Source organism: Bos mutus, chromosome X (assembly GCF_027580195.1).
Source record: "Bos mutus isolate GX-2022 chromosome X, NWIPB_WYAK_1.1, whole genome shotgun sequence".
Lineage (NCBI taxonomy): Eukaryota > Metazoa > Chordata > Mammalia > Artiodactyla > Bovidae > Bos > Bos mutus.
The window spans coordinates 59,013,228-59,040,575 of record NC_091646.1 but is presented as its reverse complement, the minus strand read 5'-3'; the positions used below and the strand labels follow the sequence as shown (position 1 = coordinate 59,040,575).

The 27,348-nt window shown below is 38.1% G+C and overlaps 1 protein-coding gene across 2 annotated transcripts in view; it reads left to right on the top strand.

The window, feature by feature from the left end:
- The window catches only part of LOC106701126 (uncharacterized), a 466,625-nt gene that overhangs the window by 43,605 nt on the left and 395,672 nt on the right, over window positions 1–27,348 (top strand). For both annotated transcript variants that reach the window (XM_070365414.1, XM_070365413.1), the window contains exon 6: window positions 3,540–3,578. In XM_070365414.1, coding sequence (XP_070221515.1) covers window positions 3,561–3,578 — 18 coding nt within the window. In that variant the 5' untranslated portion in view covers window positions 3,540–3,560. The remainder of the gene's footprint in view (window positions 1–3,539; window positions 3,579–27,348) is intronic.

Here is a 27,348-nt window from a genome sequence, read left to right as displayed (position 1 = left end):
TATTTGGAAAATTCTGATAAAGAAAAGTGCTCTTTTTCCTTATTGCCACTATTGCTCACTGGTATAAAACCTCATGTACTTTGGAACTGGCAATAGAGCAGTAGACATTCTGAAAGTTAATATTCATATATGACACTTCTTGAAATATTGACTAGAGGGATGTAATAAAAAATGATTACCTTTACTTCCATGGTGGAACTAATTCTTAAAGTATACTTTAAAAATTCCAGTGAAATCAGCCTGCCAAGCAGTGTTTTCATATCCTCAGGTTACTGTACAGTTTCCTTTAGCCTTCCTTTTGCCTCTTAGTTTGCCTCTTAGTGCCATGCCACTATAAAAAATGGTTATAAATTATGACAATGGAATGTGATTTAAATGATGATGAAGCAGATGGCTTACTCCTCAGCAGTTAGAAGGAAAGCTCAGGTAACTCATTTCTTAGCTTCAAGACAACTCATTCATATTAATCTTACCTGCAGTGACCTTTTTGGGGCTTATTTAATAATAAAATTTAAAAATATTTGTCTCCCATCTGAAGACATAAACCTTTCTGACATGCACAAAATTTTTCATTAAAATGCTCTTTATTCTTTCCTTTTTTTCAAGTACAATGAAGTTATATTTCAATAACTTTAAACAAATTAAATATAAAAGAAAAAAATCAGTTAACTAATTTACTAAGTATCCCAGAGCAATGTGTGCTAATCAATAGCAGCATTTGTGGAGCTTACATTATTAATGAAATATCCTTAAGTGTACTGGTAAAATACCTAGATATGAAAATAATTGGGACTGTTTATGAATGTAAATTAGACATAGTTTCACTCTGCCTTCTGTGATACAACTCTTATGGATAACTAATAGTATGCTCTAAGACATTATCACTTTGGCTATCTTCATTTCATTTGTTATATTATAAGTATAGTAAAGTTGATCTAAACTGATTACTCAAATACTTAAACCTTTTCACCCAAATGGATGAATCTCTGTTCTGTGAAGGGAGCTTATGCAACTAATTTTTGTATTTGTTAACTTTTATAATACTTGCTTTGCTTTACCACCAATATATGTTTATTTAGTTTCTATAACTTGGTTCTTTTTATTTTTTTTATTTTTAAAATTTATTTATTTTATTGGAGGCTAATTACTTTACAATTAGTGGTTTTTGCTATACATTGATATGAATCAGCCATGGGTGTATATGTGTCCCCCATCCTGAATCCCCCTCCCACCTCCATTCCCATCCCATCCCTCAGGGTGACCCCAGTGTACTGGCCCTGAGTTCCCTGTCTCATACATCAAACCTGGACTGGCTATATAGTTCACATATGGCAATATACTTGTTTCAATGCTATTCTCTCAAATCATCCCACCCTCGCCTTTTCCCACAGAGTCCAAAAGTCTGTTCTTTATCTCTGGGTCTCTTTTGCTGTCTCGCATATAGGGTCATCGTTACCATCTTTCTAAATTCCATATATATGCATGAATATACTTTATTGGTGTTTTTCTTTCTGACTTACTTCACTCTGTATAATAGGCTCCAGTTTCATCCACCTCATTAGAACTGATTCAAATGTACTCTTTTTAATAGCTGGGTAATATTCCATTGTGTATATGTACCACAGCTTTCTTATCCATTCATCTGCTGATGGACATCTAGATTGCTTCCATGTCCTAGCTATTGTAAACATTGATGAACATTGGTGTACACGTGTCTCTTTTCAATTCTGGTTTCCTCAGTGTGTATGCCCAGCAGTGGGATTGCTGGGTCATATGGCAGTTTATTTCAAGTTTTTGAAGGAATCTCCACACTTTTCTCCATAGCAGCTGTACTAGTTTGCATTCCCACCAACAGTGTAAGAGGGTTCCCTTTTTTCCACACCCTCTCCAGCATTTATTGTATGTAGACTTTTGGATAGCAGCCTTTCTGACCAGCCTGAGATGGTACCTCATTGTGGTTTTGATTTGCATTTCTCTGATAATGAGTGATGTTGAGCGTCTTTTCATGTGTTTGTTGGCCATCTGTATGTCTTCTTTGGAGAAATGTCTGTTTAGTTCTTTGGTCCATTTTTGATTGGATCGTTTATTTTTCTGGAATTGAGTTGCAAGAGCTGTTTGTGTATTTTTGAGATTCTTTGACAGTTGCTTCATTTGTTATTATTTTCTCCCATTCTGAAGGCTGTCTTTTCACCTTGCTTATAGTTTCCTTCGTTCTGCAAAAGCTTTTAAGTTTAATTAGGTCCCATTTGTTTATTTTTCCTTTTATTTCTATTATTCTTGGAGGTGGGTCATAAAGGATCCTGCTGTGATTTATGTTGGAGAGTGTTTTGCCTATGTTTTCCACTAGGATTTTTATAGTTTCTGGTCTTACATTTAGATCTTTAATCCATTTTGAGTTTATTTTAATGTATGGTGTTAGAAAGTGTTCTAGTTTCATTATTTTACAAGTGGTTGACCAGTTTTATGTTTAAAATTGAAGTTCATCTTTCTTTCTATTCTTCAACATTTCAAGGGAAAAATCTTAACTAATTATAAAACTATACAATTCAAATAACTTGATATTTTTGGTTTTCTACAATCTCATTTTTTCTTGCCCTATGAATAGAAAGTAAAGTTAAATATAAAGACTATAGATGTGTAGTTTAAAGATTAGTACATGGTCAACTATTTCACTATATCTGGCTCTGTAGTAGCAGATTGCATGATAAGCTGAAGGTTAGGGAAATTATGTTAAATATCTCAATAGGTGATTTATCACTTACAAAGCCTATAGAGCCGGAAGTTCCTTAAGTCCATTCACAGTTAAATTCAAGAATTGGTAGCCGGTTGATTTTTATACTGACTTTGAGGTACATTACAGTTGTGATGGGGGATTTGAACTATTTGGACAGCTGCTGGAAATGTCATTCTATTAATAGCAAGACATGTGTCTGACTATGCCTACCATTCCCTTCCTTCATTATTACTTACTAACTATAAGATAACATGGTTACTCTCTCCTGTGGACACTGTTACTTTTAAACATTTCTTTTGTAGTCAGAATTTGAACCAGAGAAAGAGTTCTTATCATGGTTTGCCTTTCTGAGAAATGAAATTCCCAAGAGTAGAAGTCTCCAGACTCAGGTGAATTTTATCTCCAGTTATGGGGGTGGGAACTAAATACATATACATATTATTAATATTTCAGATGATGAATCAGTAATCTTGAATGAGAGAGATGCCAGAAGCTTAAGTGATAGAACAGTTTGATTGTAAAAGCCTTATTTACAAAATTTCACAAAAATAAATGTTTTATAAGATGTAGAAATGTTGCTTGCAAATAAATATAGTCAGGTTGATTTGTAGATGATTAAATAACTGTACTAAAATAATATTACTTAATGCATTTAAGCAATTCCCACAAAAGTAGAACTGAAAATCACTATGCAGAAATTACTACTAACTCACCTTTGCTTTTTTAATAGCTTAACTTCTTTTTAAAATTTTTGATTTTCTTTTCCTTTGCTGTATTTTCTTCATAAATTATTTTTCCCCTTTAGGACAAAGTTGAAGAGCAAGCTATGCAAGGAGAAGATCAGGTAAGAAAATAATAGTAATAGCAACAACAAAATCTATTGAGAAATGTTAAGTAAAAAATAATTTGGTGTAATGCTAAGAACTGAATATGATAAGATGGATATACTCACCTTTATAATTTTATGATTCAAAGTATAGTTACTAAATTGCTTTGGAATTGCTACTATTAACAGCTGCCTGTAATGTGGAACAAAATTGAGTCAAATGGGATCTTTTCTGTACATTAATTACCCAGCTGGAAACATCTGGATGGCTAATTGTTTCACTTTGCATGGAGACCATTTAAGTTTGTTCTGTAAAAGTTTTAGGACCTCATCTCTTTTGGCTCTGGCATTTTAGATGTCCTGATAGTTGGAAACACTATCCTTTCTCTTCTGTACTGTTTAAGCTGTGTGTGTGTGTGATATGGTGTATGATGTCCAAGTTATTGGTGGACTATTATTAATTATTTTGTGTTTTTGCTAGTGTGTAAGAGCTATTAAACAGTAGGATTTTTTTTTTTTCATTTTTCATAGGGGGTATACCTGTTTACCAGAGAATTTCTTATGATTGATTTACCTTGATACTAAAGATGTGTCTTACAAATGAGAAAAATTTGCAAGTGAATACACAGAGAAACTGTTAGAATATGGATATATTTCATCAAAGAGATACTAATTTATTAATTTTCAGTCACAGAACATAACAGAAAGAATTGTTACATGTAGTTAGCCATGGCAGGTATGGAAAGTGCACTGGGAGATTCATTTGTAAATTTCCTTGTATATATAAACTTAAATTGTTTATGTATGAGTTAACAGTTTATGGATGTTTAAAAAATTTATTGTCATCCTAGGTAGGATATATAAACACTCGATTATAAAATTTGATAATCACTTATTAGAATTGTATAAGATTGATACCTTGAACCCAGATTTGAATGTAAAGAGTTTCCATTTAGCTAGTTTTGAGCATTGATATGACCTCTCTCTCCTGAGTTCTGAAGTTCTTAGATTCTTTTGAGTTTCTGTATTTTCTGGTTTTAATCCCTTTCAGCCTACTGTTGTAGTATATATCTTTGGTGTTTATAGTAGTCCCCAGTAGGAAGATACAAGTATATTCTCAATTGTAAACTAAGTATTGTCTAATTGACAGTTCTCAAGTGAAATTTTATAAAAATACTGTTGAGTTAATCTTATCTTGGACCATCATGGGTGTATAGCAACCTCAGAGAAATCACGTGTCTAAACTATTCAGCAGAGTGGTTTCAAATTTAGACTCAAGAGTCAGGCTGCCTGGATTTACATTTCAGATAAAACTTACTGTGACCTTCTGCACTGTACTCAACTGCTCACGACTTTCATTGCTTTATCTCCAAAATGGAGATAATGCCAATGCTGAAAACTGTTGTAAATATTGCCAAAGATAATTATCTTTAGTGTTTTTGTATATAGTATTTGGTAAATATTATCTACAGATGCTATTGGAGAAGGCAATGGCAACCCACTCCAGTGTTCTTGCCTGGAGAATCCTAGGGACGGGGCAGCCTGGTGGGCTGCCGTCTTTGGGGTTGCACACAGTCGGACATGACTGAAGCGACTTAGCAGCAGCAGCAGCAGCAGCTACAGATGCTATATCTCTTCCTCCTCCTCTTTCTCTTATTTCCACTCCTCTTCCAACTAATTCATATCCTCCTCATTGCTCTTGCTATTGTTGTTGTTATTTTATAGCTATATCCTATGGTTTCCTGGGGCTTCCCAGGTGGCACTAGCGGTAAAGAACCTGCCTGCCAATGCAAGAGATGTAGGATATATAAGAGATGCAGGTTCTATCCCTGAGTTGGAAAGATACCCTGGAGGAGGGCATAGCAACCTACTCCAGCGTTCTTGCCTGGAGAATCCCATCGACAGAGGAGGGAATGGCAGGCTACATTCCATAGCATCTCAAAAGATTCAGACATGACTGAAGTGGCTTAGTACACATGATGGTTTCCTAGCTCTCTGCTCCAAACTATACTGCATAGTTCAGTCAGAAAAATCTTTCCTCAACATTATCTTCAAACATTCCCTTGTGCAAAAACTGATTAAAATCAGACTGCCAAATCTACTATTAAAAGTCCCTTGTGAATATAGTGCCTATCTGTAATGCCAGCTCTCCAGTTCATTTTTCAGTATTCTGAACTTTCCTAATTGATTTCAAGCAATTAAATCCTATTGATGTTGCAGGTGAAAAACAACAGGTGGTAATAATGGAGAGGAGACATCTTGAAAAATTATGATGGTGATAGTAAAAGTAATAATATTAACAGTTTTTACTTGTAAACTGCAAAACACTCATATATCAGTAAATATATGTGTTGTGTTAGTTACCCAGTTGTGTCCGGCTCTTTGCAACCCCATGGACTGTAGCATGCTAGGCCTCCCTGTCCCTCACCATCTCTTGAAGTTTGCCCAAGTTCATGTCCATTGCATCATTAGTGATGTCATCCAGCCATCTCATCCTTTGATGCCCTCTTCTCCTTCTGCACTCAATATTTCCCTGCATCAGGGACTTTTCCAGTGAGTTGGCTGTTGAGATCAGGTGACCAAGATACTGGAGCTTCAGCATCAGTCCTTCCGATGAGCATTCAGGGTTGGTTTCTCTTGAGATTGACTGATTTGATCTCTTTGCTGTCCAAGGGACTCTCAGAAGTCTTTCCTAACACCACAGTTTGAGGGCATCAATTCTTTGGCACTCTGCCTTCTTTATAGTCCAGCTCTCTCAACTGTTTGTGACCACTGGGAAGACTGTAGCCTTGACTATGCTGACCTTTGTCAGCAGAATAATGTCTGCTTTTCAACACACTGTATAGGCTTGTCATAGCTTTCCTGCTGAGAAGCAATCATCTTCTGATTTCATGGCTGGAATCACCTCCACAGTGATTTTAAAGCCAATGAAGGAGAAATCTGTCACTACTTTCACTTTTTCCCTTTCTATTTGCCATAAATTAATGGGATCAGATGCCATTTTCTTAGTTTTTTTTTTTTTTTTTAATCTTTAGTTTTAAGCCGCCTCTTCCACTCTCCTCCTTCACCCTGATCAAGAGACTCTTTAGTTCCTCTTCACTTTCTACCATTAGAGTGATATCATCCACATATCTGAGGTTGTTGATGTTTCTCCCACCTATCTTAATTCCATCCTGTAACTCATCTTATCCATCCTGGCATTTCTCATGATGTACTGAGTGAATATGTTAAATAAACAGGGTGACAGCAGACAGTCTTGTCATACTCTTTTATCAATCCTGAACCAATCAGTTGTTCAAAACAGGGTTCTAACTCTTGCTTCTTGACCTGCATACAGGTTTCTCAGGAGACAGATGAGATGGTCTGGTATTCCCATCTTTAAGAGCTTTCCACAGTTTGTTATGATCCACATAGTCAAAGGCTTTAGCATAGTCAATGAACCAGTGATAGATGTTTTTTCTGGAATCCCCTTCTGTTCGGGTTCCCCTGCCTTTTCTAAATTCAGCTTGGATGTCTGGAAGTTCTTGGTTCACGTAATGCTGAAGCCTGGCATGCAAGATTTTAAACATGACCTTACTAGCATGGGAGATGAGTGCAATGGTCTGATGGTTAGAACATTCTTTAGCACTATCCTTCCTGGGAATTGGGATGAGGATTGATCTTTTCCAGTTCTGTGGCCACTGCTGGGTCTTCTAGATTTGCTGACATATTGAATGCAATACTTTGATGGCATCATCCTTTAGAGTTTTGAATAGCTGTACTCGAATTCCAACACATCCACTAGCTTTATTAACAGCAGTGCTTCCTAAGGCCCACTTGACTTCATACTCCAGAATGTCTGGCTCTGGGTGACTGACCACAGCATCGTGGTTATCCTGTCCTTCAAGATCTTTTTTGAACTGTTCTTCCATGTATTCTTTCCACCATCTGTTCTTTCCATCTCTTCTTGATCGCTTCAGCATTTACTAGATCTTTACCATTTCTGTCCTTTATTGTGCCTATCTTTGGGCAAAATGTTCCCATGATATTTACAGTTTTCCTGAAGAGATCTCTAGTCTTTTCCCTTCTGCTGTTTTCTTCTATTTTTATGCACTGTTCATTGAAGAAGGCCTTCTTGTCTGCTATTCTTTGGAATGCTGCGTTTAGGTGGATGAACCTTTTCTTTTCTCTCTTTCTTTTCTTTTCTTTCTTCTACTATTTGTAAAGCCTCATAAGATAACCACTTGGCATTCCTGCTTTTCTTTTTCTTTGGGATGGTTTTGTTCACTGCTTCCTGTATAATATTATGGACCTCCGTCCATAGTTCTTCAGTTTTTCAAGTGCACAGTTTACTATATCTAATCCCTTGAAAAAATATATATGTATGTTTGCATGTAGACTGGTTCCAAATAGGAGAAGGAGTATGTCAAGCCTTTATATTGTCACCCTGCTTATTTAACTTAAACACAGAGTACATGATGAGAAACGCTGGGCTGGAAGAAGTACAAGCTGGAATCAAGATTGCCAGGAGAAATATCAATAATCTCAGATATGCAGATGACACCACCCTTATGGCAGAAAGTGAAGAAGAACTAAAAAGCCTCTTGATGAAGGTAAAAGAAGAGATTGAAAAAGTTGGCTTAAAGCTCAACATTCAGAAAACAAAGATCATGACATCCGGCCCCATCACTCCATGGGAAATAGATGGGGAAACAGTGGAAACAGTGTCAGACTTTATTTTCCTGGGCTCCAAAATCACTGAAGATGGTGACTGCAGCCATGAAATTAAAAGACGTTTACTCCTTGGAAGGAAAGTTATGACCAACCTAGATAGCATATTAGAAAGCAGAGATATTACTTTGCCAACAAAGGTCCGTCTAGTCAAGGCTATGGTTTTTCCAGTGGTCATATATGGATGTGAGAGTTGGACTGTGAAGAAAGCTGAGCACCGAAGAATTGATGCTTTTGAATTGTGATGTTGGAGAAGGCTCCTGAGAGTCTCTTGGACTGCAAGGAGATCCAACCAGTCCATCCTAAAGGACATCAGTCCTGGGTGTTCATAGGAAGGACTGATGCTTAGGCTGAAATTCCAGTACTTAGGCCACCTCATGCGAAGAGTTGACTCATTGGAAAAGACCCTGATGCTGGGAGGGATTGGGGGCAGGAGGAGAAGGGTACGACAGAGGATGAGATGGCTGGATGGCATCACCAACTCGATGGACATGAGTTTGAGTAACTCCAGGAGTTGGTGATGGACAGGGAGTCCTGACATGCTGCTATTCTTGGGGTCACAAATAGTCGGACACGACTGAGCGACTGAACTGAATTGATGTATATTTTTAGATGTACAGAATGCTTTACAGATCCTTTCCTAACTGATATTTTTCAACAGACAAAGGCAAAGGATTTCTCTGAAGGGGTAAATATGCACAGAAAAATATATGCACTTTTGGGTATTAGAGAAAATCTTGAGTTTTTTGCGAAAAGCCTCAGCCTTCTTAGAACAGATTAGTGGATTATGAACTGATGGTTAGTCCTAGTGGTGTACTGGGGACACGACTCTTCAAATAGTAGTTTGTGAGGAAGGGTCATCCCTAATGAAGAGTTTGAGTGAAGGGATAGGGATTGGAAAGCACAATGTATGTTTGGGAGATAAGAAAAAACCACAGCCTTTCCTATAGGGAAATAAGGGGATTAGGCTGGAGAGTCAATGTGGACATCTATAATGCTTTGGATTTCTACTAATGGAAGTTGCCAAGAAGTCAAATTCTTATATAGCGTCTTCAGTTCAGTTCAGTTCAGTCACTCAGTCATATCCGACTCTTGGAGACCCCATGAATCGCAGCACGCCAGGCCTCCCTGTCCATCACCAACTCCCGGAGTTCACTCAGACTCATGTCCATCGAGTCGGTGATGCCATCCAGCCATCTCATCCTCTGTCATCCCCTTATCCTCCTGCCCCCAATCCCTCCCAGCATCAGAGTTTTTTCCAATGAGTCAACTCTTTGCATGAGGTGGCCAAAGTACTGGAATTTCAGCTTTATCATCATTCCTTCTAAAGAAATCCCAGGGCTGATCTCTTCAGAATGGACTGGTTGGATCTCCTTGCAGTCCAAGGTACTCTCAAGAGTCTTCTCCAACACCACAGTTCAAAAGCATCAATTGTTCGGCACTCAGCCTTCTTCACAGTCCAATTCTCACATCCATACATGACCACAGGAAAAACCATAGCCTTGAGTGAGTGAGTGAGTGAGTGAAGTCGCTCAGTCATGTCTGACTCTTTGCGACCCCGTGGACTGTAGTCTACCAGGCTTCTCCATCCATGGGATTCTCCAGGCAAGAATACTGGAGTGGGTTACCATTTCTGGCAAATAATGTCTCTGCTTTTGAATATGCTATCTAGGTTGGTCATAACTTCCCTTCCAAGGAGTAAGCATCTTTTAATTTCATTGCTGCAGTCACCATCTGCAGTGATTTGGGAGCCCCAAAAAATAAAGTCTGACACTGTTTCCCCATCTGTTTCCCATGAAGTGATGGGACCGGGTGCCATGAACTTCGTTTTCTGAATGTTGAGCTTTAAGCCAACTTTTTCACTCTCCACTTTCACTTCCATCAAGAGGCTTTTTAGTTCCTCTTCACTTTCTGCCATAAGGATGGTGTCATCTGCATATCTGAGGTTATTGATATTTCTCCCAGCAGTCTTAATTCCAGCTTGTGTTTCTTCCAGTCCAGCATTTCTCATGATGTACTCTACGTATAAGTTAAATAAGCACGGTGACAATATACAGCCTTGATGTACTCCTTTTCCTATTTGGAACCAGTCTGTTGTTCCATGTCCAGTTCTGTTGCTTCCTGACCTGCATACAAATTTCTCAAGAGGCAGGTCAAGTGGTCTGGTATTCCCATCTCTTTAAGAATTGTCCACAGTTTATTGTGATCCACACAGTCAAAGGCTTTGGCATAGTCAATAAAGCAGAAATAGATGTTTTTCTGGAACTCTCTTGCTTTTTCCATGATCCAGCAGATGTTGGCAATTTGATCTCTGGTTCTTCTGCCTTTTCTAAAACCAGCTTGAACATCAGGAAGTTCACGGTTCATATATTGCTGAAGCCTGGCTTGGAGAATTTTGAGCATTACTTTACTAGCATGTGAGATGAGTGCAATTGTGCGGTAGTTTGAGAATTCTTTGGCATTGCCTTTCTTTGGGATTGAAATGAAAACTGACCGTTTCCAGTCCTGTGGCCACTGCTGAGTTTTTCAAATTTTCTGGTATATCGAGTGCAGCACTTTCACAGCTTCATCTTTCAGGATTTGAAATAGCTCAACTGGAATTCCATCACCTCCACTAGCTTTGTTCATAGTGATGTTTTCTAAGGCCCACTTTACTTCACGTTCCCGGATGTCTGGCTCTAGGTGAGTGATCATACCATTGTCATTATCTGGGTCATGAAGATCTTTTTTGTACAGGTCTTCTGTGTATTCTTGCCATCTCTTCTTAATATCTTCTGCTTCTGTTAAGTCCATACCATTTCTGTCCTTTATCGAGCCCATCTTTGTATGAAATGTTCCCTTGGTATCTCTAATTTTCTTGAAGAGATCTCTAGTCTTTCCCATTCTGTTGTTTTCCTCTATTTCTTTGCATTGATTGCTGAAGAAGCCTTTCTTATCTCTTCTTGCTATTCTTTGGAACTGCATTCAGATGCTTATATCTTTCCTTAAAGATCCAAAGGGGCTACCTTTGGAGTTGTGTACAATGTCATTATGTTCCTTTCTCCTCAAATTTTGGTTATATTATACTTCATAGATAAGCAAAAAGAACATGATTACCTTTGCCTTTGTCACATGTCAAAACAAATAGGATTCTCATTACCCGTGGATATTATGCCTTTTTTAGATGCCAAGAATTTGTGTTTACTCTTTTCTGCATCTGTATACCAAAGTCTAAATTTTTAGGTACATTGAATGAAAAATAATGAAAAGATGAAATGATTAGATAGTGGTATGCTGGTAAGTGTTTAACAACTCTGGCTGTGTTGGAAAAATCAGGCATGAAATATGTAGATAAACGATATAGAATATTTTAATAAATATGAACTTTATGATACATGTATATTACTGATACTAGATATATGTAGCACATAATTTACAAATAATAATAAAATAGGCATTACGTTTTACAGTAAATTCCTTGTAACTAATTGACTTTCAGAAAATGCTGTCATTGATTTTTGACGAGTTCTTATACAGTAGCAAGCTATGTTTGCAATTAAGAAAAGAATGAAATTTCACTGTGAAAGTTAGGTGATATTTCTGTTTATGTTAATGACAAAGTTGAAGCAGTGAATATTTGTTTTAAGAGTTCACCCTTTCATCAATATTATGAAATCCTTCTGTGTTAAATTTAATTTTTTTAGATTGGAGGATAATTGCTTTATATTATGTTGGTATCTGCCAAACATCAACATGAATAAGCCATAGGCATACATATACCCCTCCCTCTTAAACCTCCCTCCCATCTCCCACTCCATCACAGCCCTCTAGGTTGTCACAGAGTACTCGGTTTGAGCTCCCTGCATGGTACAGCAAATTCCCACTGGCTATCTATTTTACATATGGTAATGTATATGTTGCAAAGCTACTTTCTCTATTCATCCCAACCTCTCCTTCCCACACTGTGTCCACAAGTCTGTTCTCTGTGTCTGTGTCTCCAGTGCTGCTCTGCAAATAGGTTCAAATCATTAGTACCATCTTTCTAGATTCCACATATATGTGTTAGTATGCAATATTCGTTTTTTTCTGACTTTCTTCACTCTGTATGATAGATTCAAGGTTCATCTACCTCATTAGAACTGACTCAAATGTGTTCTTTCTATGGCCAAGTAATATTCCATTGTATACATGTACCACATCTCTTTTATATTTACTTATTTATTTTTAATTGAAGGATCATAACTTTACAATATTGTGGTGATTTTTGCCATACATCAACATGAATTGGACATAGGTATACCTGTGTCCCCTCCCTCTTGATACCAGCTCCCATCCCCGCCCCCCGCCCCCCATTCCCTCTAAGGTGTCACAGAGCACTGGCTTTGGGCTCCGTGTCTACATCAAACTCCACTGTCTATCTATTTTATATATGGTAAAGTATATATTTCAATGCTGTTCTCTCAAATAATCCCACCATCTCCTTACCCCACTGTGTCCAAAAGTCTGTTCTTTATGTCTGTGTCTCCTTTGCTGCTCTGCACATAGGATCGTCAGTACTGTCTTTCTGGATTCCATAAATATGTGTTAATAGATGATATTTGTTTTTCCTCTTTCTGACTTACTTCACTCTGTGTAATAGGCTCTAGGTAAATCCACCTCATTAGAAATGACTCAAATGCATTCCTTTTTATAACTGAGTAATAGTACACTGTGTATATGTACAACAACTTCCTTATACATTTGTCTGTTGATGGACATCTAGGTTGCTTCTATGTCCTAGCTACTGTAAATAATGCTGCAATGAACTTTGGGGTACATATGTCATTTTAAATTATGGTTTCCTCAGAGTATATGCCCAGTAGTGGGATTACTGGGTCATATAGTAGTTTTATTCATAGATTTTTAAGGAATATCCATGCTGTTCTCCATAGTGGTTGTATCATTTTGCATACCTATCAAACACATAAGAGAGTTCCCTTTTCTCCACACTCTCTCCAGCATTTATTGTTTGTAGGCTTTTTGATGATGGCCATTCTGACCAGCGAGAGTTGATACTTCATTGTAGTTTTGATTTTTATTTCTCTAATAATGAGCAATGTTGAGCATCTTTTCATATATTTGTTAGCCATTTGTATGTCTTCTTTGGAGAAATGTGTGTTGAGGTATTCTGCCCACTCTTTCATTGGGTTGTTTGTTTTTCTGTTATTGAGTTGCATCATCTGGTTGTATATTTTGGAGCTTAGTTCTATGCCAGTTGTTTCATTTGCTGTTGTTTTCTCCCAGTCTGAGAGTTGTCTCTTCACCTTATTTATTCTTTTGCTGTTCAAAAGCTTTTAAATTTATTTTGGTCCCATTTATTTATTTTTGTTTTTATTTCCATTACTCTAGGAGATGGGTCATAGAGGATGTTGCTGTTGATTTATGTCAAGGAGTGCATTGCCTGTGTTTTCTTCTAAGAGCTTTATGGTTTCTGGCCTTACACTTAAGTCATTAATCCGTTTTGAGTTTATTTTTGAGTATGGTATTAGGAGGGATACTAGTTTCGTTCTTTTACATGTAGCTGTCCAGTTTCCCTAGCACCAGTTCGTGAAGAGGCTGTCTTTTCTCCATTGTATATTTTTGCCTCCTTTGTAAAACATAAGGTATCTGTAGGTGTGTGGGTTTATCGCTGGGCTTTCTACCTTGTTCCATCAGTCTATATTTCTGGTTTATTGCCAGTACCATACTGTCTTGTTAACTGTAACTTTGTAGTGTAGTCTGAATTGAGGAAGGTTGATTCCTTCAGCTCTTTTTCTTTCTCAAGATTGCTTTTGCTCTGTAGATCCTTTTGTGTTTCCAAAAAATTGTTAAAATTTTTTGTTCTAGTTCTGTTAAAAATACCATTGGTAGTTTGATAGGGATTGCATTGAATCTGTAGATTGCTTTGGGTAATACATTTATTTGACAATATTGATTCTTCCAGTCAAAGAACATGGTATATCTCTCCATCTGTTTGTGTGATCTTTGATTAATTTCATCAGTGTCTCATAGTTTTCTGCATATAGGTTTTTGTCTCTTCTGGTAGGTCTATTCCTAGGTATTTTATTCTTTGTTTTTGTTGTTGTAATGGTGAATGGGATATTTCCTTAATTTTTCTTTATGAGATTTCAATGTTAGTGTGTGGCAAAGCAAGGGATTTCTGTGTATTAATTTTATATCCTGCAACTTTACTAAACTCACGGATTAACTCTAGTAATTTTCTGGTGGCATTTTTTAGGTTTTCTATGTATAGAATCATGTCATCTGCAAACAGTGAGAGTTTTACCTCTTATTTTCCAATACGCATTCCTTTTTATTTCTTTTTTTTCCCTCTGATTATTGTGGCTAGGACTTCCAAAACTATGTTGAATAATAGTGGAAAGAGTGACATTTTCCTAATCTTAGAGAAAATGTTTTCAGTTTTTTTACCATTGAGAATAATGTTTGCTATGGGCTTGTATACATGGACTTTAGTATGTTGAAGTTTGTTCCTTCTATGCCTACTTTATGGATAGCTTTATCATAAATGTGTGTTGAATTTTGTCAAAATCTTTCTCTGCATCTATTGAGAGATCACATGATTTTTGTCTTTCAGTTTGTTAATATGGTGTATTGCATTGATATGCATATATTGAAGAACCCTTGAATTGCTGGGATAAAGCCCACTTTATCATGATGTATGATCCTTTTTTCATGTGTTATTAGATTCTGTTTGCTAGAATTTTGTTTAAGATTTTTGAGTCTGTGTTCATCAGTGATGTTGGCCTCTAATTTTCTTTTTTGTGACATCTTTTTATGGTTTTGGTATCAGTGTGATGGTGGCCTTGTAGAATTAGTTTGGGAGTTTTCCTTCCTCTGCAATATTCTGGAAGAGTTTGAGTATGCTAGTTGATAGATCTCTAAGCTTTTGGTAGAATTCGCTCATGAAGCTATCTGGTCCTGGTCTTTTGTTTGTCTTCTGTGCTTGTGATTGGTTTATGCATGTTTTCTGTGTCTTTCTGGTTCAGTTTTGGAAGTTTATACTTTTCTAAGAATTTGTCCATTTCTTCCAGTTTGTCCATTTTATTGGCATGAAGGTGCTTGTAGTGTTCCCTTACGAGCCTTTGCATTTCTGCTTTGTCTAATGTAACTTCTCCTTTTTCATTTATATTATTGATTTGAGTCTCCTCCCTTTTCTTCTTGATGAGTCTGGCTAATGGCTTGCCAATTTTATTTATCTTTTCAAGAACCAGGTTTTAGTTTTATTGATCTTTGCTATTGTCTCCTTCGTATCTTTTTCATTTACTTCTGTGCTGATCTTTATGATTTCTTTCCTTTTATTGACTTTGGGATATTTTGTTCTTATTTTCTAGTTGCTTTAGGTGTAAGGTTAGGATATTTATTTGATTTCTTTCTTGTTTCTTGAGGTATGCTTGCATTGCTATTACCTCCCCCCTTAGGACTACTTGTAATACATCCCATAGATTTTGAGTTCTCATTGTCATTTGATTCTAGGTATTTTTTTTTTTATTTCCTCAGTGAACTTTTGGTTATTCAGAAGCATATTGTTTACTCTCCATGTGTTTGACTTCTTAATAGTTCTTTTTTTCACCCTGTAGTTATCTAATCTTACAGCTTTGTGGTCAGAAAAGATGTTTGAAATGATTTATTTATTTATTTTTAATTTATCAGGGTTTGATTTGTGACCCAAGGTATTATCCATCCTGGAGAGTGTTTCATGTGCACTTGAGAAAACAGTGAAATCTACTCTTTTTTTTTTTGGATGGAATGCCCTGTAGATATCAATTAAGTTCAACTGGCCCAATATATTGTTTAAAGTTTGTGTTTCCTTATTAATATTCTGTCTATGTGATCTGTTCATTTGTGTGAGTGGAGTGTTAGAGTCCTTGACTATTATTGTGTTAATGTTTATTTCCCACTTATTAGTCATTAGCATTTGCCTCATGTATTGTGGTGCTCCTATGTTGAGTGCATATATATTTATAATTCTTATAGCTTCTTCTTAGATTGATTTCTTGACCATTATATAGTGTCCTTCCTTCTCTCCTGTAATGGTCTTTATTTTAAAGCCTGTTTTATCTGATATGAGTATTCCTGCTCCCACTTTCTTTTGATTTCCATTTGCATGAAACATCTTTTTCAGCTCATCACTTTCAATCTGTGTGTGTCCCTAGGTCTCAGGTGGGTCTCTTGTAGACAGCGTATATATGGGTATTGATTTTTTATCCATTCAGCTAGTCTGGGTCTTTTGGTTGGAGCATTTAATCTATTTGCATTCGAGGTAGTTATTGATATGTATGATCCTATTACCATCTACTTTATTGTTTGAGATTCGTTTTTGTAGGCCTTTACTTTCTCTTGTGTTTCCCGTATAGAAAAGTTCCTTTTGCATTTGCTATAAAGCTGGTTTAGTGGTGCTAAATTCTCTTAACTTTTGCTTGTCTGTAAAGCTTTTGATTTCTCCTTTGAATCTGAATGAGATCCTTTCTGAATAGAGTAATCTTGATTGTAGATTTTTTCCTTTCATCAGTTTAAGCATATCCTGCTACTCCATTCTGGCCTTCAGAGTTTCTGTTGGAAAATAAGCTCTTAGCCTGATGGGGATCCCCTTGTGTGTTATTTGTTGCTTTTCCCTTGCTGCTTATATTTGTTCTTTGTGTTTGATTTTCATTAGTTTGATGAATATGTGTTTTGGCATGTTTATCCTGTATGGACCTCTATAGGCTTTCTGGACTTGGGTGGCTATTTCCTTTCCCATGTTAGGGAAATTTTTCAACTATAATCTCTTGAAATATCTTCTCACACCCTTTCTTTTTCTCTCTTCTGGGAGCAATATAATTTGAATGTTGGTGTGCTTAGTGTTGTCCCAGAGGCCTCTGAGACTGTCCTCATTTCTTTTTATTCTTTTTTCATTATTCTACTCTGCTTCAGTTATTTCCACCATTCTATCTTCCAGCTCACTTACCTGTTCCTCTGCCTCAGTTATCTGCCACTGGTACCCTCTAGTGTATTTTTAATTTCAGTTATTGTGTTGTTCATTGATGATTGTCTCTTTATTTTTTTTAGAATCTTTTAAAACATTTCTTGTATCATCTTCATCCATACCTCCAATCTATTTTTCTGTGCCTCCATTTTATTTCCCAGATTATGGATCATCTTTACTATCATTGCTCTGAATTCTTTTTCAAGTAGGTTGCCTGTTTCCTCTTCTTTTTTTTTTTTGTCTTGTGGTTGTTTACCATTTTCCTCCATCTGCTGCATGTTTTTCTTTCAGTTTGTTTACTTTACTATGTTTGAGGTCTCCTTTATGCAGGCTGGTAGGTCATTGTTCCTCTTAATTGTGAATTCTACTCTCCATGGGTGAAGTTGGACCAGTGCTTTGTGAAAGTTTTCTGGTTGGTGAAGTTTTGTGCCTGTGTTCTGGTGGATGAAGCTGGGTCTTGTCTTTCTGAAGGGCAGTGCTGTGTCCACTACTGTGGTTTGGAGTGTCTGTGGGCTTGATATGGCTTTAGGCAGCCTGTCTATTGATGTTCACAGTTGTTCCTGTTTTGCTGAAGGATTTGTGTGAGGCGTTCAGTGCTGGAGCTTTGTGGCCTTTGGAGGGGGATTGGTCTTAGTGTTAAGATGGAGGCCTTTGGGAGATCTCTCATCAATTAATGTTTCATGAGGTCAGGAGTTCTCTGGTTGTCCAAAGTCCTGGACTTGGATCTCCCACCTCAGGGTTTGGGCATGTCCCCTTGCTGTAATACCAAGACTTCACAGGACACTCAGCACAGAAGACAAAACCCCAAGACTAATGGTGAAAACAACACTCAGCAGCCAAGAACACCCAAAGAAATTCACACACTTACAAAGAGAAACAAGAGAGATAAAAGAGAATATAAAAAATATATAAAAATAGGAGTCAAAAAATAAATGGCAATCAATCCAAAAGAGATACTTATAAGTAAAAATGAATATTAAAACTATACTAGCAAAAATACAAAATCAATAACATGTGAAAAATGCAATGTAACTAAAGAGTACTATAAAAAGGAAAATAAAATGAATTTACTTAAAAATAAAATGTTTTTTAAAAAGGAAACAGGTTATAAAAATAAAAATTAAAGGAGTAATAAATAATGAACAACATTAGAATATGAAAAAGAAGAAAAAAAATATATGGAAAGTTTTAATAAGAAGAATGTCCTTGTGACTTTTCTATTGACCTTTCCACACAGTGTGCTCCAGTCAATATACATTGGAGAAGGAAATGGCAACCCACTCCAGTGTTCTTGCCTGGAGAATCCCAGGGACGAGGGGCCTGGTGGGCTGCCGTCTATGGGGTCGCACAGAGTCGGACACGACTGAAGCGACTTGGCAGCAGCAGCAGCAGCATGTCTGTTTGTAGGCCACCCTCAGGTGTCTGTTCCCTTCCCAGATGCAAGGGGCCAAAAGTAGCAGCTTATTAGGGCTCATTTGTTCAGTTGGGCAGGGAAGAGAGGTGTGGCAGACACATTTGGGGTTGAGAGAAGTGCCTGCTGTGGTCAAGACTGCGGGAGGTTGCCAATCTGAGGCAGATGGTGGGCTTTCTCAGGACAGGTGGCCCTGGATTTTGGGTTATTCAGCAGAGTCAAGCTGCTCAGGCTCCCAGGAAGGTGTGGCCAGTGACCTGTGGCCAATCACAGGTTGGTGGTAGCTATAACCCCTAGGAATGAGATCGTAGTGGCCTCCTGTCCTCCACCTCTGGCACCCATGCAGGGCTTAGCAGAAATCTAGCTCTCACGTTCTCCTCTCTAGTATTGCAAACTGCAGTTGCATCTAGTTCCACCTTTAGCATTCTTGCAGGACTTTCTACTTCTGGAGCTGCAGAGTGCATCTGGCTTGCCCCACTTACTGTACTTGAGAAGGTGGGGTCCTGCATTCTCCACGTGTGTTGAGTTAGAGCATTCCCACTGCAATGATCTCTAGCCTCTCTAGCTGGCCCAGGCATTTCCCTGGACTCCCTCACCTGTGTCGTACTATCCCCCTCAAAATATCTTTAAGGCAACCAATCCTGGTCATGTAAGCCACTTCTTATCTGGGAAGTGCTCTTTGGCAATTATATCTTTAGTGAATTCTCTCCATTTTGTCTTGCAGCCACCTGTAGCTGTGTTTCCCTCTGAAATTCCGAAGCTCCTCACTGACCCCACCCGTGAAGGGGTTTCCAAATGTGAGGAAATGTTTCCTCCCTAGGCTGCAGGTCCCTATTCCAAAATCCTTTGCCTTTTTTTTAATCTCTTTCTTTTGCTGTGCCTCATTCTGAGGCCATTGGTTTGCCTTTTCAGAAGTCTGGGGTCTTCTGCCAGAGTTCAGAAAACATTCTGTAAATGTTGTTCCACATTCAGATGGATTTTTTATGTATTTGTGTGGTGAAGGTGACCTCCCCATCTTATTCTTCTGCCATCTTGAACGTCCTTTAGAATTCCTTCTTTGTTGAATCACATGATAGATTTTGAAACTCAAAGAATATTTATTTAACTTTTTATTCCATTCACAGTACAATGGCTGCCAACATGACAGTCACATTTCCAAGCTTAATCTGCACTGTTGACATTTCTTCATCACTTTCACAAATCTGAATTGTGAACAAAGCAATAGATCAGGACTTCATTTGTAGAATCAGAAATCTTTCTATTTCCATTGTGAGAATATTCCCTCTATGGCTCAATCTACCAACATGATGGATCAAGGAAGAAATGTACAGTACCACATCATCATACACATACAATACAATAAATGTAAATACTCAAGAGGACAGGTATAGTAAAGTGTGGTAAAATAGCAAAGAGATGGTGAATTTTGAACATTTATTACTTTATTTTTAACATTATTTACTTATTTATACATTTATTTAATTATATTTAATAATGCCTGTGTTTAACAATGAACTTGCAAAATTCCTGACAATTTACCGATTGCCTCTAGCAATCCAGTTTTAATGCACCATGGAAAAATGTCATTGCTTAATTAAAAATCTGCAAAGGATCCTGGGTGTTATCAAGCATGTTTTTATTGAGATATAATTGACATAGGATTGTGTAAGTTTATGGAGTGCAACGTGTTGATTTGATACATTTATGTATTGCAGTATGGTTACCAGTGCAGTGTTAGCTAATGCCTGTTTCATGTCAGACAGTTATTTATATCTGTGTGTGATGACAACATTTAAGATCTACTCTCTTAGCAACTTTGAAGTGTATAGTCTAGTCTCTTAGCAACTTCGAAGTGTATAGTACAGTATTGTTAACTAAAATCGGGATGATGTACATTAGAGCTCCAGAGCTTCAGTTCAGTTCAGTCGCTGAGTCATGTCCGACTCTTTGCGACCCCATGAATCGCAGCCCGCCAGGCCTCCCTGTCCATCAGCAACTCCCGGAGTTCACTCAGACTCATGTCCATCGAGTCGGTGATGCCATCCAGCCATCTCATCCTCTGTCGTCCCCTTCTCCTCCTGCCCCCAATCCCTCCCAGCATCAGGGTCTTTTCCAATGAATCAACTCTTCGCATGAGGTGGCCAAAGTACTGGAGTTTCAGCTTTAGCATCATTCCTTCCAAAGAAATCCCAGGGCTGATCTCCTTCAGAATGGACTGGTTGGATCTCCTTGTAGTCCAAGGGACTCTCAAGAGTCTTCTCCAACACCACAGTTCAAAAGCATCAATTCTTCAGCGCTAAGCTTTCTTCACAGTCCAGCTCTCACATCCATACATGACCACAGGAAAAACCATGGCCTTGACTAGATGAACCTTTGTTGGCAAAGTAATATCTCTGCTTTTCAATATGTTATCTTGGTTGTTCATAAATTTTCTTCCAAGGAGTAAGCGTCTTTTAATTTCATGGCTGCAGTCACCATCTGCAGTGATTTGGGAGCCCCCCAAAATAAAGTTTTACACTGTTTCCACTGTTTCCCCATCTATTTCCCATGAAGTGATGGGACCAGATGCCATGATCTTCGTTTTCTGAATGTTGAACTTTAAGCCAACTTTTTCACTCTCCTCTTTCACTTTCATCAAGAGGCTTTTTAGTTCCTCTTCACTTCCTGCCATCAGGGTGGTGTCATCTGCATATCTGAAGTTATTGATATTTCTCCCAGCAATCTTGATTCCAGCTTATGCTTCTTCAAGTCCAGCGTTTCTCATGATGTACTCTGCATATAAGTTAAATAAGCAGGGTGACAATATACAGCCTTGACGTACTCCTTTTCCTATTTGGAACCAGTCTGTTGTTCCATGTCCAGTTCTAACTGTTGCTTCCTGACCTGCATACAGATTCCTCAAGAGGCAGAACAGGTGGTCTGGTATTCCCATCTCTTTCAGAATTGTCCACAGTTTATTGTGATCCACACAGTCAAAGGCTTTGGCATAGTCAATAAAGCAGAAATAGATGTTTTTCTGGAACTCTCTTGCTTTTTCTATGATCCAGTGAATGTTGGCAATTTGATCTCTGGTTCCTCTGCCTTTTCTAAAACCAGCTTGAACATCTGGAAGTTCATGATTCACGTATTGCTGAAGCCTGGCTTGGAGAATTTTGAGCATTACTTTAGTAGCGTGTGAAGTGAGTGCAATTGTGCGGTAGTTTGAGCATTCTTTGGCATCGCCTTTCTTTGGGATTGGAATGAAAACTGACCTTTTCCAGTCCTGTGGCCACTGCTGAGTTTTCCAAATTTGCTGGCAGATTGAGTGCAGCACTTTCACAGCATCATCTTTCAGGATTTGAAATAGCTCAACTGGAATTCCATCACCTCCACTAGCTTTGTTCATAGTGATGCTTTCTTAGGCCCACTTGACTTCACATTCCAGGATGTCTGGCTCTAGGTCAGTGATCACACCATCATGATTATCTTGGTCATGAAGATCTTTTTTTATACAGTTCTTCTGTGTATCCAGAGCTTACTCATCTTCTAATTGCAAATTTGTATCATTTGATAATTTCCCTAATCTCCACACCCATCCCTAGCTCCTAGTAACCACCATTTTAATATTTGTTTGTGTGTGTTAGGCTTGTTTTACATGCAAATCAGAATCACCTTGAGACATAATCTAATACTAGTTATAATGGCTGTCATCAAGAAGACAAGAGATAACAAGTTGTGATGAGAGTGTGGAGGAAAAGGAATGCTTGTGCATTGCTGGTGGGAAAGTAAACTGGTGTAACTACTATATCAATCATTGAGATTTCTCAGAAAATTAAAGACACATTTATCATATGATCCAGCAATCTCATGTTTATTTTAAGATTATTTACAGTAGCCAAGATATGGAATCAACCTAAGCGTCTATCAATGGGTGAATGGATAAAGAATGTGTTTTATACACACACACGCACACACACACACACACACACACATACACACACACACACACATGCGATGGAATGTTATTTAGCCATGAGAAAGAATGAAATCTTGCCATATGTGACAACATGGATGAACCTTGAGGGAGTTATGCTAAATGAGATCTCAGAAAGAGAAAGACAAATACTGCACAGTATCACTTAAAAGTGGAATATAAAAAAGCTCAACTTATATCAAGCATTTTGAAGCATTGAACATTGTTATTTATAGAGAGGAGCTTACTGTAAGAAAGTAGCAGTTAGTAAAACTATTATACCTATAAACTCTGTAAGAACTGAAAGGTCTGCATATTGAACGGTATCTTTAGTGTTAATAATTTGTGATATTTCATAGCATCTTGGGAAACTTTCAATAAATTTTAAACAATAAATACAGCACCAAATATTATAAGAGTAGAAAACATTAAGATGGAAAAACAAATGAAGAAGAATGGGGAGTCTCAATTGGAAGAGGAAAAAGGAGTCATCCATCTCAATGTGTGTGTATATGTTTAGTTGCTAAGTTGTGTCCAACTTTTTTGTGACCCCATGGACTATAGCCCACCAGGTTCTTCTGTCCATGGGATTTCCCAGGCAAGAATACTGAAATGGGTTTCCCTTTCCTTCTCCAGGGGATATTTCCAACCCAGGGATCAAAGCCACATCTCCTGCATTGGCAGGCAGATTCTTTACCACTGAGCCACCTGGGAAGCCCATCCATCTCAATAATAACACTGAAATAAGTATATCCAGTTATGGTAGTTTTCTAGTGCTGCCATAATACATTACCACAAACCAGGGCTTACAACATCATTATTAATAGTTTATTTGAGAGTTTTGTAAATCAGAAGTCCAGAATGGGTCTCAATGGACCAATATTAAGGTGTCTGCACAGCAGCTTTCCTTTCTTGATGCACTAAAGGAGAATCCATTTCCTTGTTCGTGTAGGTTGATGGCAGAATTCAGTTTCTTACAATTGTAGGGCTGAGTTCCCTGTGGCTTTTCTGGCTGTCAGTGAGAGTAATCCCCAACTTCAAGAGGTTACTTACATTCTTTGCCACATTGACCCCCTTTCTTCATCTTAAAAACAATCATTGGTTGATTGTTGATTGATCTTTCTTATGTTTTGGATCTCTCCAGCCTCTTCCTCTATTGTGATGTCTCTGTGACCTCCATTTCTCTCTTCCACTTGTGCTCTTAAGGGTCTATGTTATTGCACTTCTCCATGCAGATGATCTAGGATAATTTTCCCATTTTTAAAGTCAGCTGCTAAGAACTTTAATTCCACCAGCAACCTTAATTCCCTTTTGACACATAACATAACACATTCACATATTCCAGGGATAATGACATGGACATTTTTCGTGGGAGTGAGGGTAGTACTCTGCTTACCAAATCAGAGCTTTTCTATAAGCTAAAATTTAACTCACCTATGTTTCTGCTCTTACTCCTTTTGATGTTAAGGAATGATGATCTCTCAGTCTTTTCTTTCCATTTATCCCCCAGCAGTGCCTGCTTTTAGCCATTTTATTTGTCCATATGTGTAAATGGATAAAAGTTCACTGTTATCAGAAAGGTTACATTGTGTTTTAGTGTAAAACCTTTCCATCTTTTAGCTCAAGCAGAAGATTTGTAATTCTCTATGATCTTGGACAAGTTATTTAACTTCACTTATCTTCAGTTTCTTCATATACTAAGAGGGGATCAAATAGCTCCCTTGCAGGATTGTTGTTAGGGTTAGAAATAATATAAGAAAATCATGAATTCACTATATATATTGAAAGTATATACCACTGCCTAGGGTATAGTGGGGGTTCAAGAAATGATGCCTGTTATTATTACTAGAAGCCATTATGCCATTAATTGGGCTTCCCAGGTGGCTCAGTGGGTAAAGAATCTGCCTGCAGTGCAGGAGATGCAGGTGATGTGAATTCGAAACTTGGATCAGGAAGATATGGAGGAGGGCATGGAAACCTACTCCAGTATTCTTACCTGGAGAAACCCATGGACCAAGGAGCCTGTGGCCTACATTCCATAGCGTTGCAAAGAGTTGGACATGGTTGAAGTGATTGAGTACACATCCATGCATGTCACTAATTATGTTCCATTTGTAGTAAAGTTTATTTAGTCCAGGTCATCAATTTTGTATCATGTCTACAATGCATACTAAGGTCAAATGATTATATATCACAGTAAAATTTTTTTTTCACGAAGTATTGGTTTCTGACATTAATGGATCTATTTACACAATTGGTATACCTGTTGTGGTTCAGTTGCACAATCTGCAGCTGCATGTCTGACTCTCTGTGACCCCATGGATTACAGAATGCCAGGCTTTCCTGTCCTTTACAATCTCCCAGAGTTTGCTCAAACTCATATCCATTGAGTCCCTGATGCCATTCAAACATGTCATCCTCTTTCATCCCCTACTCCTCCTGCCTTCAGTCTTTCCTGGCATCAGAATCTTTTCCAATTAGTCGGCTCTTCTCATCAGTAGCCAAAGTATTGGAAATTCAGCTTCAGCAGCAATCCTTCCAATGAATACTCAGGATTGATTAACTATAGGATTGACTGGTTTGATCTCCTTTCAGTCCAGTTCAGTTCAGTTGCTCAGATCAGATCAGATAAGATCAGTCGCTCAGTCGTGTCCGACTCATTGTGACCCCATGAATAGCAGCCCGCCAGGCCTCCCTGTCCATCACCAACTCCCGGAGTTCACTCAGACTCATGTCCATCGAGTAAGTGATGCCATCCAGCCATCTCATCCTCTGTCGTCCCCTTCTCCTCTTGCCCGCAATCCCTCCCAAAATCAGAGTCTTTTCCAATGAGTCAACTCTTCGCATGAGGTGGCCAAAGTACTGGACTTGCAGCTTTAGCATCATTCCTTCCAAAGAACACTCAGGGCTGATCTCCTTTAGAATGGACTGGTTGGATCTCCTTGCAGTCCAAGGGACTCCCAAGAGTCTTCTCCAACACCGCAGTTCAAAAGCATCAATTCTTTGGCGCTCAGCCTTCTTCACAGTCCAAATCTCACATCCATACATGACCACTGGAAAAACCATAGCCTTGACTAGACGAACCTTTGTTGGCAAAGTAATGTCTCTGCTTTTGAATATGCTATCTAGGTTGGTCATAACTATCCTTCCAAGGAGTAAGCGTCTTTTAATTTCATGGCTGCAGTCACCATCTGCAGTGATTTTGGAGTGCAGGAAAATAAAGTCTGACACTGTTTCCCCATCTATTTTCCATGAAGTGATGGGACCGGATGCCCTGATCTTCGTTTTCTGAATGTTGAGCTTTAAGCCAAATTTTTCACTCTCCACTTTCACTTTCATCAAGAGGCTTTGTAGTTCCTCTTCACTTTCTGGCATAAGGGTGGTGTCATCTGCATATCTGAAGTTATTGATATTTCTCCCGGCAATCTTGATTCCAGCTTGTGTTTCTTCCAGTCCAGCGTTTCTCATGATGTACTCTGCATATAAGTTAAATAAACAGGGTGACATTATACAGCCTTGATATACTCCTTTTCCTATTTGGAACCAGTCTGTTGTTCCATGTCCAGTTCTAACTGTTGCTTCCTGACCTGCATACAAATTTCTCAAGAGGCAGATCAGGTGGTCTGGTATTCACATCTCTTCCAGAATTTTCCACAGTTTATTGTGATCCACACAGTCAAAGGTTTTGGCATAGTCAATAAAGCAGAAATAGATATTTTTCTGGAACTCTCTTGCTTTTTCTATGATCCAGTGAATGTTGGCAATTTGATCTCTGGTTCCTCTGCCTTTTCTAAAACCAGCTTGAACATCAGGAAGTTCACGGTTCACATATTACTGAAGCCCGGCTTGGAGAATTTTGAGCATTACTTTACTAGCGTGTGAGATGAGTGCAATTGTGTGGTAGTTTGAGCATTCTTTGGCATTGCCTTTCTTTGGGATTGGAATGAAAACTGACCTTTTCCAGTCCTGTGGCCACTGCTGAGTTTTCCAAATTTTCTGGTATATTGAGTGCAGCACTTTCACAGCATCATCTTTCAGGATTTGAAATAGCTCAACTGGAATTCCATCACTTCCACTAGCTTTGTTTGTAGTGGTGCTCTCTAAGGCCCACTTGACTTCACATTTCAGGATGTCTGGCTCTAGGTCAGTGATCACACCATCGTGATTATCTTGGTCATGAAGATCTTTTTTTGTACAGTTCTTCTGTGTATTCTTGACATCTCTTCTTAATACCTTCTGCTTCTGTTAGGTCCATACCATTTCTGTCCTTTATCGAGCCCATCTTTGTATGAAATATTCCTTTGGTAGCTCTGATTTTTTTGAAGAAATCTCTAGTCTTTCCCATTCTGTTGTTTTCCTCTATGTCTTTGCATTGATCGCTGAAGAAGGCTTTCTTATCTCTTCTTGCTATTCTTTCGAACTCTGCATTCAGATGTTTATATCTTTCCTTTTCTCCTTTGCTTTTCACTTCTCTTCTTTTCACAGCTATTTGTAAGGCCTCCCCAGACAGCCATTTTGCTTTTTTGCATTTCTTTTCCATTGGGATGGTCTTGATCCCTGTCTCCTGTACAGTGTCACGAACCTCATTCCATAGCTCATCAGGCACTCTATCTATCAGATCTAGGCCCTTAAATCTATTTCTCTCATCCACTGTAGAATCATAAGGGATTTGATTTAGGTCATACCTGAATGGTCTAGTGGTTTTCCCTACTTTCTTCAATTTAAGTCTGAATTT